General features: G+C 39.8%; 1 protein-coding gene across 1 annotated transcript in view; it reads right to left on the bottom strand.

Moving 5' to 3' along the window:
- Window positions 1-14,412, bottom strand: part of LOC126210156 (uncharacterized protein CG43867) — a 462,670-nt gene that overhangs the window by 71,205 nt on the left and 377,053 nt on the right. The window contains exon 16 of the mRNA XM_049939307.1: window positions 11,805-12,014. Within this exon, the coding sequence (XP_049795264.1) occupies window positions 11,805-12,014 (210 nt within the window). The remainder of the gene's footprint in view (window positions 1-11,804; window positions 12,015-14,412) is intronic.

A 14,412-nucleotide genomic window follows, 5' to 3' on the forward strand; every position in this document is an offset into this window, starting at 1 on the left:
AGGTCAGTATTTATGAGTAAATATGTGACACGTTAGTGCTCTGGGTAAAAATCTGTGGTGCAGGCGTGTCTCCGTTGTTGTTTCCTTGTTGTGATTTTTTAAGTTGGAATAAACTGAGATTCAGTGATTACTTACTTTGTACAGAAACATATGAGCCCAAAGGAAATTCACGCTGATTTCCAGAACACTCTGGGGGACTCAGCTCCTTCATATCATATCTTGTGCAGTGTACACATGAGTCAAAATTTGGATGGGACAGCTTAGATGATGATCCTCCAAGATGTGTCACTACCTCAGCAATTATTGCAAAAGTGCATCAAATGGTTAGGGAGGATTGCCAACTGAAAGTGTGAGAAACTAGTGAAGCTGTAATGATGTCATATGAATGGGCATATGAAATTTTAACAGTGGAATCAGATATAAGAAAATAACTGCTAGATAGGTCTTGTGACTTAACACAGGGTCGGAAATATATCAGAATGGAAATGTCAGACCCCTTTTTAGAACAACCAACAAGATTTTGTGCACCAATTTGTGACCACAGATCACATTTTGGGCCCACTACTATATGCCAGAGACAAACAACAATCAGAGTGAAACTTCCTGGCAGATTAAAACTGTGTGCCAGACCAAGACTCGAACTCGGGACCTTTGCCTTTCGCAGGCAAGTGCTCTACCAACTGAGCTACCCAAGCATGACTCACGCCCTGTTCTCACAACTTTACTTCTGCCAGTACCTCGCCTCCTGCCTTCCAAACTTAACAGAAGCTCTCCTGCGAACCTTGCAGAAGTAGCACTCCTGAAAGAAAGGATATTGTGGAGACATGGCATAGCCACAGCCTGTGGGATGTTTCCAGAATGAGATTTTCACTCTGCAGCGGAGTGTGTGCTGATATGAAACTTCCCGGCACATTAAAACTATGTGCCAGAAAGTTGGTAGAGCACTTGCGCGCGAAAGGCAAAGGTCCCGAGTTCGAGCCTCAGTCTGGCACACAGTTTTAATCTGCCAGGAAGTTTCATATCAGCGCACACTCCGCTGAAGAGTGAAAATATCATTCTGGAAACAATCAGAGTAGTGAAAACAGGGTGATTCAACATTCAGCAAAGGCAATACAGTCAGCAAGAAAGGTCACGGCATTAGTTCCTAGGATGCAAAAGGGATTCTGCTGATAGATTATCTTCCCACTGGTCAAACAATTATAGGACAATACCACACTAACATCTGGAGCAAATATGTGAAAGGCACGTGAAAGGACTGGTTTGGCAAGGAAGAAGTTGTCTTTCATCAAGACAATGTGTGCCCTCACACAAGTTTCATTGCCATGGCAAAAATTTGTGATCTAAGAAGCCGATTTATGCCACATTCATCTTATTCACACAATTTGGCTCCATCAGACTTCCATCTCTTCCCTAAGCTTAAAATTTTTCTCAGTGGATGGAGCTTCTCTTCAAGCTAAAAGCTGATTGCCAAAGTTGATTTTGCAAGCCACGAGGAATCTAACTTTTGAGATGGGATTGAGGCATCAGAACACTGCTAGACCCAGTGCATTAGTGTAAAGGGATACTGCATTCAAAAATAAAAAGTTTCAAAGAGGTAAGTCATTTCTTTCTATTCTAATCTGAGAACTTTTCAAACTACCCTCATAAATACACTCATGTCTTAACCACCTAATAAATGTTGAAATGTGTGTGCCACTCCATACCAGTACGGACACAACATTATCAGCCACAAACATGAGGAAACACTATAATATTTGTCCACAGAACCTCGAGGTCAGCAAATCATTTGCTCAATGGGAAGCCACCAACCCTAAATGAACTGGCATACCAACAGAAAATGTATGCTACGCAACCAGAGCAGAATTAATAATTTAAGATCCAAGTGTGACACTTCCTTTAACTTCTAAGCTTCTGCCTCTCTCTTTCTCAAACACACACACACACACACACACACACACACACACACACACACACACTGTTATATAACAATCTTACATTTAAAAACTGCAAAGGAACAGTCAATGACCCCTCCGTCTTAATTTTCTTTTGTCATCATCATATCTACCTGCAGGATGGAATATTTTACTGTTGTTGCCAGTGGTGCACAGCTATCACCACCAACTACCTCTAGGTTTGCATCTACATCCAGACACCAGTAACCACCTCAAGGAGAGTGACAGAGGATACTTCTGGTACCACTATCATTGTCCCCTACCATGTTCCATTCACAAATGGTGCTTCGGAAATGCTGTTGGTAACTGCCTGTATGAGCTCTAATTTCTCTCACCTTACAGTTGTCATCATTTAATGAAACGTACGTGAGAGGAAGTAATATGTAGCCTGACTTCTCAAAATGTATCTTATTGAAATTTTAACTATAAAGTTCACCTTGACACACACAGGTTGTCAGCTCTTGCATCAATTGCTGATCTTCTGCAGGTCTTTGCTATTTTTCCAGCACTGCAGTTTTACTATAAACAAAACACAATTCGTGAACAGCATCAGGAAGCTCCTGAAATTACATACTGCTGCAGAGTCAGCAAAAGAAGATCCCTGATACTGCAAACTGCAAACAGCTCCAGGTGAAAACAATGGTCATCTATAGAGCTGTGGAAACACTGAGGCATCATCATAGAGACACAGGCATTATCACATTGCACAATTAGTCTAATGAGATGTACATATCAGCCGTGCTGAGACCACTGACTGAAACTGTCAGGGATCTTCTTTCACTGACTGTACTACAGGTAAATTATCTACACACTCTAATGAGCCAAAACATTATTTACCATCTGTTTAACAGTGTGTTGTTCCAACTTCAGAATACAATACAGCAGTGATTGTGTGTGGCACAGATTCAGCGAGTCCTCGGTAAGTTTCCTGAAGTATATGTCATCGGATATTTGTGCAAAAGTCATACAATTCTAGCAAGTTAGGAATCAGCTATTTACAGCCTTCGAGGTGGTGCCCAATAGCGTCCCAGATGTGTTTCTTCACGTCTCGATTAGGTTAATTTGACGGCAGAGACGTTGTCTTGAGTTCACCGTCATGCTCCTCAAACTACAGTCACATAATTCTGACCTCGTGACATGAACAGTTAAGCTATCGAAAGACACTGCTGCAGTCAGGGCAAGATACTGAGTGGGCCACAATAATGTTCACACAGTTCACAAGTGTCACAGCACCTCCAATTACGGATGCCCAGATGGATGTCCTCCACAGCATATTACTCCCCCACCAGCCACCTTCTGTGACACCACAAACATTTCGAGCAAAGGCTCTACATCTATATGATAGAGTATCCGGATGTGACACATGTCAGTTTATCAACTGTCCATTCTCTACAATCCTGTATCTACTGCAGTTGTAATCTACAATGTCATAGGGGTTAACATGGGAATATGTATGAGACGTCTGCTATCAAGCCCAATGTTTGACAACATGCACTGAACAGTGTGCTCTGAAGCACTTGCAACTGCACTTGAATTGTACACTATTATCACGTCTGCCTATACGGCTTCACAGAACCGACAAGCCTCCGACTTCCAACTCTCCCACGATGCGAGGACACCCAACACATTGGCTTCTACTTGTGTTTTCAGTATCCTTCAGCCATTTTCCTTTAATGTTCACAACAGTAGCTCACAAACAGCCAAGTAGCTTTCTTGTTTCTCAAACGCTTGTTCTCAGGCACCGAACCGTAACAAACTGCCCTTTGTCAGAGCCACTTCTGTTGGTCAGTTTCCTCATTTGAGACATGTATCACCACTAGAATATTTTCCCGTTCATCTCAGTTGCACTGATATTCTTTCCTTACCACATCCCGTGCCCCTGTGCTACTGGATGGCATTCAATCTCGTGCAGTGGAGTGGTCATAACGTTTCAGTGCCTCAGTATATTTTGCAAACAATAACAGTCCTACAACAGTCCCTCTGGGTACTCACAAAGTTACTTTTAATTTTTTTTTTTTTTATTTCTTCTGATTGTGAGCAACATGTGAAGTCTGTTCAGTTATCAGATTGTACTTGTTAACAAAAAACATCTCGGTTAACTTTTCGTGTCAATTTGTGGTAGAAATAAAAAATTTGCAACAATATGCTATTGTATTTGTCACAAAAGTAACTGACTGTTACAGCAATTACAGGAATCCACAGATGAGAATGAGAATGCTGCATTAGCACACCAGTGTCATCAGTCTTCTGACTGGTTTGATGTGGCCCGCCGTGAATACCTCTCCTGAGCCGACCTCTTCATCTTGTAGTAGCACTTTCAACCTACGTCCTCAGTTATTTACTCGATGTATTACCTAAAGATTTTACTCGGTACAGCTCCCTCTAGTATCATGGAACTCATTCCATGATATCTTAAAAATTGTCCTACCATCCTGTCCCTTCTTCTTGTTAATGTTTTCCATTCATTCCTTTTCTCATCGATTCTCTGGAGCACAACCTCATTCCTTACCTTATTAGTGGACTTAATTTTCAACATTCTTCTGTAAAAACACATCTCAAGTGCTTCAATTCTTTTCTGTTCCAGTTTCACCACAATCAATTTTTCACTACCATACAACGCTGTGCTCCAAATGTACATTCTCAGAAATGTCTTCCACAAATTAAGGCCTATGTTTGATACTATTGGCCAAGAAAGCCCTTTTTGACAGTGCTAGTCTGCTTTTTATGTCCAACTTACTCCACCCATCATGGGTTATTTTGCTGCCTAGATAGCAGAATTCCCTTAACTTCATCTACTTCAAGATCCCTAGTCCTGATGTTAAGTTTCTAGTTGTTCTCATTTCTGCTACTTCTCATTACTTTCACCTTTCTTCGATTTACTCTCAGTCCATTTTCTGTACACATTAGACTTTTCATTACATCCAAAAGACCTTGTAATTCTTCTTCACTTTCACTGAGGATAACAATGTCATCAGCGAATCTTATTATTGATATTCTTTTACCTAGAATTTTAATTCCACTCTTGAAACTTTTTTTTATTTCCATCACTGTTTCTTTGATGTATAGGCTGAACAATTAGGGTGAAAGACTACATACCTATCTTACAGCCTTCTAAATCTGAGTGCTTCATTCTTGGTCTTGCGATCTTATTGTTCCCTCCTGGCTCTGGTGTATATTGTATTTTACCCATCTTTCCCTATAGCTTACCCCTATTTTTCTCAGAATTTCAAACATTGTGCACCATTTATCACTGTCGAATCCTTTTTTCAGGTTGACAAATCCTATGAACGAGTCTTGATTTTTCTTTAGTCTTGCTTCCATTATCGATAACAATGTCAGAACTGCCTCTCTGGTGCCATTACCTGTCCTAAAGCCAAACTGATTGTCATCTAACACATCCTCAATTTTCTGTTCCATTCTTCTGTACATTATTCTTGTCAGCAACTTGGATGCATGGGCTGTTAAGCTGATTGTGTGATAATTCCCGCACTTGTCAGATCTTGCAATCTTGGGAGTTGCCAGTATGATGTTTTCCCAAAAGTCAGTTGGTGTATCGCAAGATTCGTATAATTTACAAACCAACATGAGCGGTCATTTTGTTACCACTTCCCCTAATGATTTTAGAAATTCTGATGGAATGTTCTCTATCTCTTACACATTATTAGATCTTAAGTCTGCCAAAGTTCCTAGAAATTCCGATTCTAGTACTAGGTCCCTTATCTCTTCTATATCAACCCCGGTCTCTTCTTCTATCATGCCATAAGACAAGTCTTGCTCCTCATAGAGGCCTTTAGTGAGTTCTTTCCATTTATCTGCACTCTCCTCTGCATGTAACAGTGGAATTTCTGTTGATTACCACCTTGCTTTTAATTTCACTGAATGTTGTTTTGACTTTCCTATATGCTGAGTCAGTACTTTGCTTTTAATTTCACTGAAGGTTGTTTTGACTTTCCTATATGCTGAGTCAGTACTTCTGACGATCATTTCTTTTTCAATTTCTTCACATTTTTCATTGAGCCATTTTTTCTTAGCTTCCCTGCATTTCCTATTTATTTCATTCCTAGGTGAATTGTATTTCTGTATTCCTAAACTGACATAAATATTTCTGTACTTCCCTCTTTCATCTATCAGCTGAAGCATTTCTTATCTTACCCAAGGTTTCTTCCTAGTTACCTTCTTTGTACCTATGTTTTCCTTTCCAGTTTCTGTGATGGCCCTTTTTAGAGATGCCCATTCCTCTTCAACTGAACTGCCTACTGAGCTATTCCTTATCACAGTATCTATAGCCTCAGACAACAGCAAGTGCATCTCTTCGCCTTAATATTTCTGTATCCCACTCCTTTGTGCATTTATTCTTTCTAACTAATTTCTTATGTGTCAGCCTACTATTAATCAATATTAAATTGTGATCTAAGCTTGTATCTGCTCCTGGATATGCCTTAACAATCCACTATCTGTTTTTGGCATCTCTGCCTGACCACGTTGTCATCTATCTGAAATCTTCCCATATCTCCTGGCCTTTTCCAAGTGTACCTCCTCTTTTTGTGATTCTTGACCAGAGTAATCAATACTGCTTGATGAAATTTATGGAAGAACTAAATCAGTATTTCTCCGCTCTCATTCCTAGTACCAAGCCTATATTCTCCCGTAACCTTTTTCTTCTACTCCTTTCCCTACAGCCGCATTCCAATTCCCTATGATTATCTCCATTTACAAGTTGATTACCCATTCAGCATCCTCATATACTTTTTCTATCTCTTCACATTCGCCTTGCGCCATCAACATGTTGTTGTTGGTTTTATTTTGCTGTCTATTCTGATGAGAACAACTATGTCAGTGAAGGGCAAGTCACTCAGTGCCCTACCTTCCTATTCGTAACAAATCCTACTTCCATTATACCATTTTCTGCACCAGTCCCTGATTTATTGTACCATTACACTTTTCAATGCTCCTCATCATTGCCCTATGCTCATCTGACCAGGAATCCTAGTCTTCTTTCAATTTCACTTCAGTGACCCCCACAATATCTAGGTTGAATCTTAGAATTTCCCTTTTCAGATTTTCTAGCTTCCCTACCACATTCAAACTTCTGGCATTCCATGCCCTGACTCATGGACAGTATTGTTTCAATGGTTATTCAGCCTCTTGCTCATTATTACCTCACCTTTCACAGTCGTCTCCTGGAGATATAAATGGGTGACTAATCTGGAACCTTTCGCCAATGGAGAGATCATCATGACACATTTCCAATCACAGGCCACATCTCCTGTGGATACTCAGTATGTGCCTTTACCACAGTGGTTTCCACGGCCATCTGCATCCTCGCACCATTGATCACTCCTGATTCTTTCACCTTCAGGGCAGTTTCGCATCCCGAGGGCAAGAGAGTGCCCTGAACCTCTGTCCACTCCTCAGCTCTCTTTGACAAGGCCGTTGGCTGAATGATGTTTACTTCTATGCCAGAAGTCTTCAGCCACCATTACTGATGATTTTTACTCAAAATTTAAGCAGTAGCAGAGTTCGAACCAAGGATGCTGATGATGTTTGGTTTGTGGGGTGCTCAACTGCGTGGTTGAAGCCAGGAGCAATGGAGTTTTGATTAGTAATCAAAGATGCTATCCCTAGACCATGGGTGGTTACTTTTATACAATCATTACACTTTAAACCATTCCTTATGCACATTCCCAACAATTTAATTGATGTGACTGCTCCCAGTGGTTGTTCAACAATCCTGTAATCAAACATTGATGGGTTTTGCAGCTATTTATAAAAGAAAGAAAGAAAGAAAGAAAGAAAGAAAGATGCTGCACACTGCTATTTTTTTTGTATGTACTCCCCACTGTATGTGATTTGTTCACTGTTCTTCCATACAAAGACACTTAATTTACCCCAAAAGAGAAAACAAAAGCTGTTTTGCACTTGGAGTAGAAATACATAATTTTTCACCTGGAGGCAATGATGACGATCATCGAAAAGTGTAATGGTACAATAAATCAGAAACTGGCATAGAAAACTGTTTCATTTACATACAACATACTACTTCCTAACCACATACACCTCGCAGAATGACTGATGAGAAAATCAGAAACATTATGGGTAATCTAAATGCTTACCAGCACTCATTCTTACTGCATACCATTACTGGATTGAACACTAGAGGAGGAAAATGAGAGTCTTACTGGAAGCCCTCTCTATCACACACACCATAGGGTGAAATGTCCAACTCTCAGAGATGGGTGTGAATGCATCCCAAATGGAGCAAGGGAAATGGAAACTTTAAATACTTACTGGTTGCTGTAAATCCTGTGACATGGGAATTCCTGCAATGTAAATGCAGCCATTCCAGTCATGCTTCCTGACTATAGAGGGTATTTCTCATTACATTCATTTTTCTGTCACTTTAGTAGGCAATCTCATCAGTTTTATAATACGTGCATGTTTTCATTCTAAATTGTAGGTAAGTTAATCCCGAGGAAGGTGCAGATATAGCACTTTGGCTGATGTTATATTTGAGCTCTGACAGGTATGCAGGCATAGCTTATGAGACAAGTTTAGCGTGCCACATGTAGCTTGCATAGATTTTGAGCTGAGATTTAAGTGGTTACAGCTCGTAGCAGAATGACAAAGCCAAAGGTATAGCAAGAACAAAAAGCTACAAAACACACTTGTATGTGTAAGCGGTTTTGAACTTTGAAAAATATGTTAAAAGTATAATTACATTTGTGTGATAGCCCTGAAAGTTCAACAACAGATTAAATTAATTTCAATTTCACTGAAATAAATATCATTAAGATATAAATGGAACATATATGACAAATTCATATTTTATTCCCTTATTTTGGTGTGTACAGAGTCCTTTGGGGAGACTGCTGCACAAACACATTTTAGCCATTAATCAGAAAATGTTCTAGTGAAGAGGAAGCTAAGTGCCAAGTAATTAATCCCTTGCTCAGAAACACTATATAGTAACACAGCAGTCAATGGTATCCGGAATTGTTTAGCGATGAACCCAGCACAAATCGATATCATCCACTGTCAATGATTCTACAGTTCTGAAAACAAGAGGCACCAGATGGTATAAGTCAATCGGAAAGCACTAAATTTCTGTGGAGAGTGGGGTGGCAGATATAAGGAATTACTGATAATGTAGAAAAGAAGTTATAACTGCAGATGAAAGACAACTCAATGTGCAATATAAGTTAGACCTAATGTTACAATAGCTGCATGTGATTGTGCAGAAATTTATTCTTCCATTTTTTAAAGTTTCATTTAGAAATATTTCACTAACAAAATTTACAAAGGTACAATGCAAAATAAACCATATTTTTAAAAATATATAAATAAATATAAATGTCAGTATTTTTGTATTGTTCAGGTTAAAAGGTGTGTTCATAAAAAAAGGAAGGAGAGACAAAGCAACAATCAGAGTAGGAAAAGTCATAATTGGATAAAACAGTAGCAATGGACATTGACGTTCTCCTTCTTTGAGTGCCTTTTAATAACATACAAATAAATATTGTTATATAAAGGTTCCCTGATTAGCAGATTCAGTAACTGCTGATTCTCTTTAAAACCTTTTATTGTTATCAACACAGAAATGAAACTCACAAATGAAAAAAATAGAGAGATAAACAAAAAGAAATCCCAAACTACCTGTTGATAGCAAATGTATATATAAACCAAACTTGACAAAAACATCAGCTCTGAAAATAAGGTACGATAAACGTAAGCCAAACTTGACAAAAACATCAGCTTTGAACATGAGACACGATCAGTAACAGTTTTTTGAAACTTCATCCACTGCTCGCAGCAGGCCTGCACTGTCGATTTGCCCCCAAGCTTAAACATCTCTTACTTAATGCCTCTAGTGACTCCGTCCGTCACCCCTGAGATGAAAAAATCTTCAGTTCAAAGTGGTAATGTTCTTTTTAATAAAATTACAAGGACATGGTGTGGCTAGCCAGTACTTACTTTCAGGAACTCCATTGCTGCCAACAGACACATTAAAAGTAGAAACAAACATATTCCAAGTTTCCAGAACTGACAGTTCTTCATCGCAGAGGAAAGAGGGACAGGGTTGAGACGGAGAGGTCAGTCACTATGACTTTTGTACTATTACTGTGCCTGTCAGCAGTACTAGAACTTCATCCCCTGAAATAGCAAACGGCCAAATGTTTTGCCTCCTCCTAAGTTTACAGCTTCCACAAGTAGTCTTTTTATGTGTGCGTCTGCTATTGTATTATGTTAATTAGCTTTTGTTTCTCTTTCTGTGTACTAATTTCATTTCTTCTCGGTATTTTCCTTGCACTCAATTCCTCCCAAGCCTGCACTGGCTCCCAGACTTTTTGTACCAGCCCTCTCTCACAAAATCAGGCATTCATCCTTTTTTAGGTAAACGTGGAAGACTGAACAGGGAAACTGAAGGGAAGAGGATGTCAGCTAAAGAATTTTTGATGGGTAACTGAACAAAATTTTCCTCAAAGATTAAAGAAATCTAAACTTAATATTTTTATCTCGAACGTTTTTGTTACATTGCACTAGTTCAATGTCACTGAAACAGTGTGGTCGCCAGTGACAAGTTGAACAGTGCTACAGGAAAGAGAGAGATTTTGTATGATAGCGTACATGCATAAGAAATATATCGTTTTATGAAACTTTGTTACTCTTTTAAATTTAATTAGAGATGTTTCTCAGTATCTAAGTGAAAATGTTGTGATTTGCAAACCAAAGACCAAAAACAATCTTTTTGCATGAAAAGCAGTGGAAAAGGATGTTTCAGCTGCCTTTGGTTTACTATCTGCAGCATTCAAAATAGTTGGTAGCTAGTTCCAAGTACTTTCACATCTCATATTGGTATGCTTTGAGTACCTTAAAATATTTCTGCATTTGGTGATGACCCACATAAGTCATGGTTTTTGCTTCCCTCTTCGGAAGACACTGTTGCATCCACCTAAATAACAACTGAGGTGAACTCAGTGTGACAAGCACTGCGGTCTCGTACAGTGGATGCGTAGTCTGAACCACCTGAGTGAGACATTTTGCCATGAAAGTGAGCAAATGTGTTCTTCAGTCAAAGGTCTAATCACAGAGATTATTTGTAATTCATAAGTCATTAATTCTTAATTGTCAAAATTGAAATGAAACATTTTTAACTGAAAATAAGAGAATTTTTCCCCCATCAAACTGAGAAAAGTTATTTTACAACATCAGTTACCTTACAAAAATTCCTGTTCCTTTCCTTCTGCATTGTTCAGTTTTTAGCAATTTTTCACATCATTAAACTGTGACACTTACAACATTATACTTTCTTGAGAATGCTGTTCACCCGTCTAGCCAGCCTCTCTAATTTCTCTAGTTTCCATCACTTCTCTCATTGCTCAGCAGATTCTGGATGATGTAGAGGCATTGTTCAAAACACAGGGTTGATGTTGTCACTGTGATCTTCAGTCCCAGGACTGGATTGTTGCAACTCTCACTGCTGATGTATCCTATGAAATTATCCTCATCTCTGTCTAACTACTGTGACCTACTTCCACCTGAAACTGCCAGGTTTCATGTTACTATCATCATTGATTATTACAACTAAAGGATTACAATTAAGTTTAAATTTTCTCCCTGACTGTTACTAATTTAATGACACCCGTATTGGCTCCAAAGAAGGAGAAAAACTGACAGACTTTATTTTCTGTCCCAAACACTCACTCGGACAGAGTCCCATTGCTTTGCCTTCTGGAAGGAGAAGAGGAGGTACAGGGGACCGGGGAACAGAGGAGAGGAGAATTCTCAACTGCAGGAACGGCGCGCAGGCAGGCACCGAGCAACGAGCGAGAAAGCAGATGTGACGACACTTACGCGCGAGTGCTTAAGCTTGTTGGCGGCCCTGTTTACCTGGACCCCCAGGCGGTGGTGCGTGTGGCGTGACGTCTGCTTGACGAGTGCGCAAATCAGCTCCGACTGGAGCTCCGGCATGTCGAGGCACTGCTGGAGAGCGTTCTGGGCCAGCACCACGTGGTAGTCGATGCCCGCGCTGTCCAACGCCACCGAGATGAACAGCTGGCACGACTGCAATACCGACAGCAGACACGCGGTCAGCCTCACGCCGACTACTGTGACTGGTCACAATTTTACTGCTTATCACTCTGGTCAGTACTTACCCATGGCAGGTGCAGCTCACAGCAGATACCACAACATGGTACAGAATCTGGCAGAATTAAATTTAAGAAATTTCCCAAACACATTAAAATTGCAAAAATTTCTGTGGCCTAGTTATCCAGAAATGAGTGAATGCATGTTAAAAAAAATGTATTGCATAGTGGGACAATAATATGAACAGTTAGTAGGAGTGTAGCTAGCTATCACTCATGAAAGAACACCAGGTTGTAAACTAGTACACGTTTCTCTAGAATAAATGAAAGTGTTATTTTTATTGAAGGTGGAGGGGGGAGAAAGAAAAGGAAAAGGGAGAAACTGATGATATCAGCTGCACTGAGACTTTATGCGGAATCGGCAGTGACGAGTGAAAATGTGCACTAGACTTTGACTTGAACCGAGTATCTTCCGCTTTCTAGACAGTTGTGTTAACCACTCCACCATCCAGATACAGTGTTTATTGCAACTGCATGGACTATCTTGGCACATTCTGCAGCTGACCCATATTTCCACCTAGTATCACCTATGCGCAGCCCTATCCATGCACTCCATGGTTGCTAATTTTATATTCCTGCAGGAGGTCAAAAGATACTGTGCATCCAAACTGAAGGTTATGGGTTCATTGCCCAGCAAGGCGAATCAATTATATGAATGTATGGCTATTTTGGAGATGTCTGGAAGAATAGACACCACGTATTCATATAATAAATCAAGGTATAAATGAGGTAAAGAAACTAACATTCTGATTAAAGAAAGGAAGAGAGAGGGGGGAAAAAACATACTTATTTGATTATCTGTGAATCTGAATGGTGAAAGCATAGCTGCTACAGTTGGATACAAAATTCACATATAATTGGATATAAATGATCTACTGTTCAAAGGCCCCAGGAGGAGGATTCAAATAATAGCAAGCCTGTGTCTCAGCATTTTCATTGGATCCCAGATGCACAGTGACACTTTTTATCAATAAAATCACATAAAAATAATGTTAATAACAGACATTTTGTCATGAGCTGTCTGTGGTTGGAGCTTCAAGACTCGACGTATTTTTACTGACAATACACCACCTTCAGCCACAATATTTTATTATTCTCTGCAAGTTTAGCATGTTTTAAAGTTACAACTACATTTCCATGCACTAGATTGATTTTTTTTTTTTTGGGTGTTACATCTGCTTTCGATTGACACCTAGTAGTAATGAAAAACACAGCTATTCGAAATCATTCACTGAATCTGAATTTCATGACATCAGCTGCAATGGATATAAGTGTATTACCCAATCATCACAAGTAAAAAATTGTGCTGTGCTGTGACTTGAACCCAGATTTCTGCTATCCGAGCACTCGTCTTAATCACTTCAGCTATCCATGCATGCTTTCTGGCCCAACCAAAAGCCCAAATGTCACAGTCCATGTTCTTATACCATAGTCTTATGTACATCTCCTTTTTTAAGCTTGTAACATAACTTGATTCCCATTTAGGGAGAATGACACTACCAACATGAACTTTCATATGTCGCAACTGGGTAATACATCTATTCCCACTGCAGCTAATGTCTTGAAATTCACATTCAATGAATAATTTGGAATAACATTTCATACAGCTGCTAACTGTCAAATCATATGTACGAAATAGGTTCCATAAGTTTCTGGTCTGACCTCAAATGCCTTGAAGGGAAGCTAGCAACATCCGTCAGTAGATGCACACATGAATTGCAGCCTGCTACTAGCCTCAGTTAAATGGTGACACTCGTCTGAGTGAGACATTTCTTGCTGCTGTGTTGCAAAAGACAAAATCGAGTATTGTGCAGTGATGAAGTTTCAGACAAAAGAAGGATTTGCACCAGTTGAAATCAAAGTCTGTTTGGATGGTATTTATGATGATGCTTCCGCTGCACACCCCACACTGAAGGAATGATATAAACAGTTCCGTCCAGGCATGATCATTTGCACATGAGAAAGGTCAGTGCTAGATGGGTGCCCAGGCTTCTCTCTGCACTGCAGAAGAAGCAGCGCGTGACTTGTTGCATCATGTTTTCGGAGCTGTGCCATGGCAATCAGAAAAAAGTGCTGGAATTCATTGTTACAGGGGATGGAAATATGGTTCTTTAGTATGATCCTCGGTCAACAAGAGAAGCTCTCGGTTGGTGTAAACCAGGTGAAGCTCCACCAGTTCACAAAGAAGGTCATGGCAACAATCGTCTGGGATTCCAGAGGAATTAGTTGATTTCAAGAAAGGAATAGCACTGAATGAACAACACTGTGCTTCACTTCTGCACAAAGAACACAACTCTATTAAACTGAAGAGGCAA

Source organism: Schistocerca nitens, chromosome 10, assembly GCF_023898315.1.
Source record: "Schistocerca nitens isolate TAMUIC-IGC-003100 chromosome 10, iqSchNite1.1, whole genome shotgun sequence".
NCBI lineage: Eukaryota > Metazoa > Arthropoda > Insecta > Orthoptera > Acrididae > Schistocerca > Schistocerca nitens.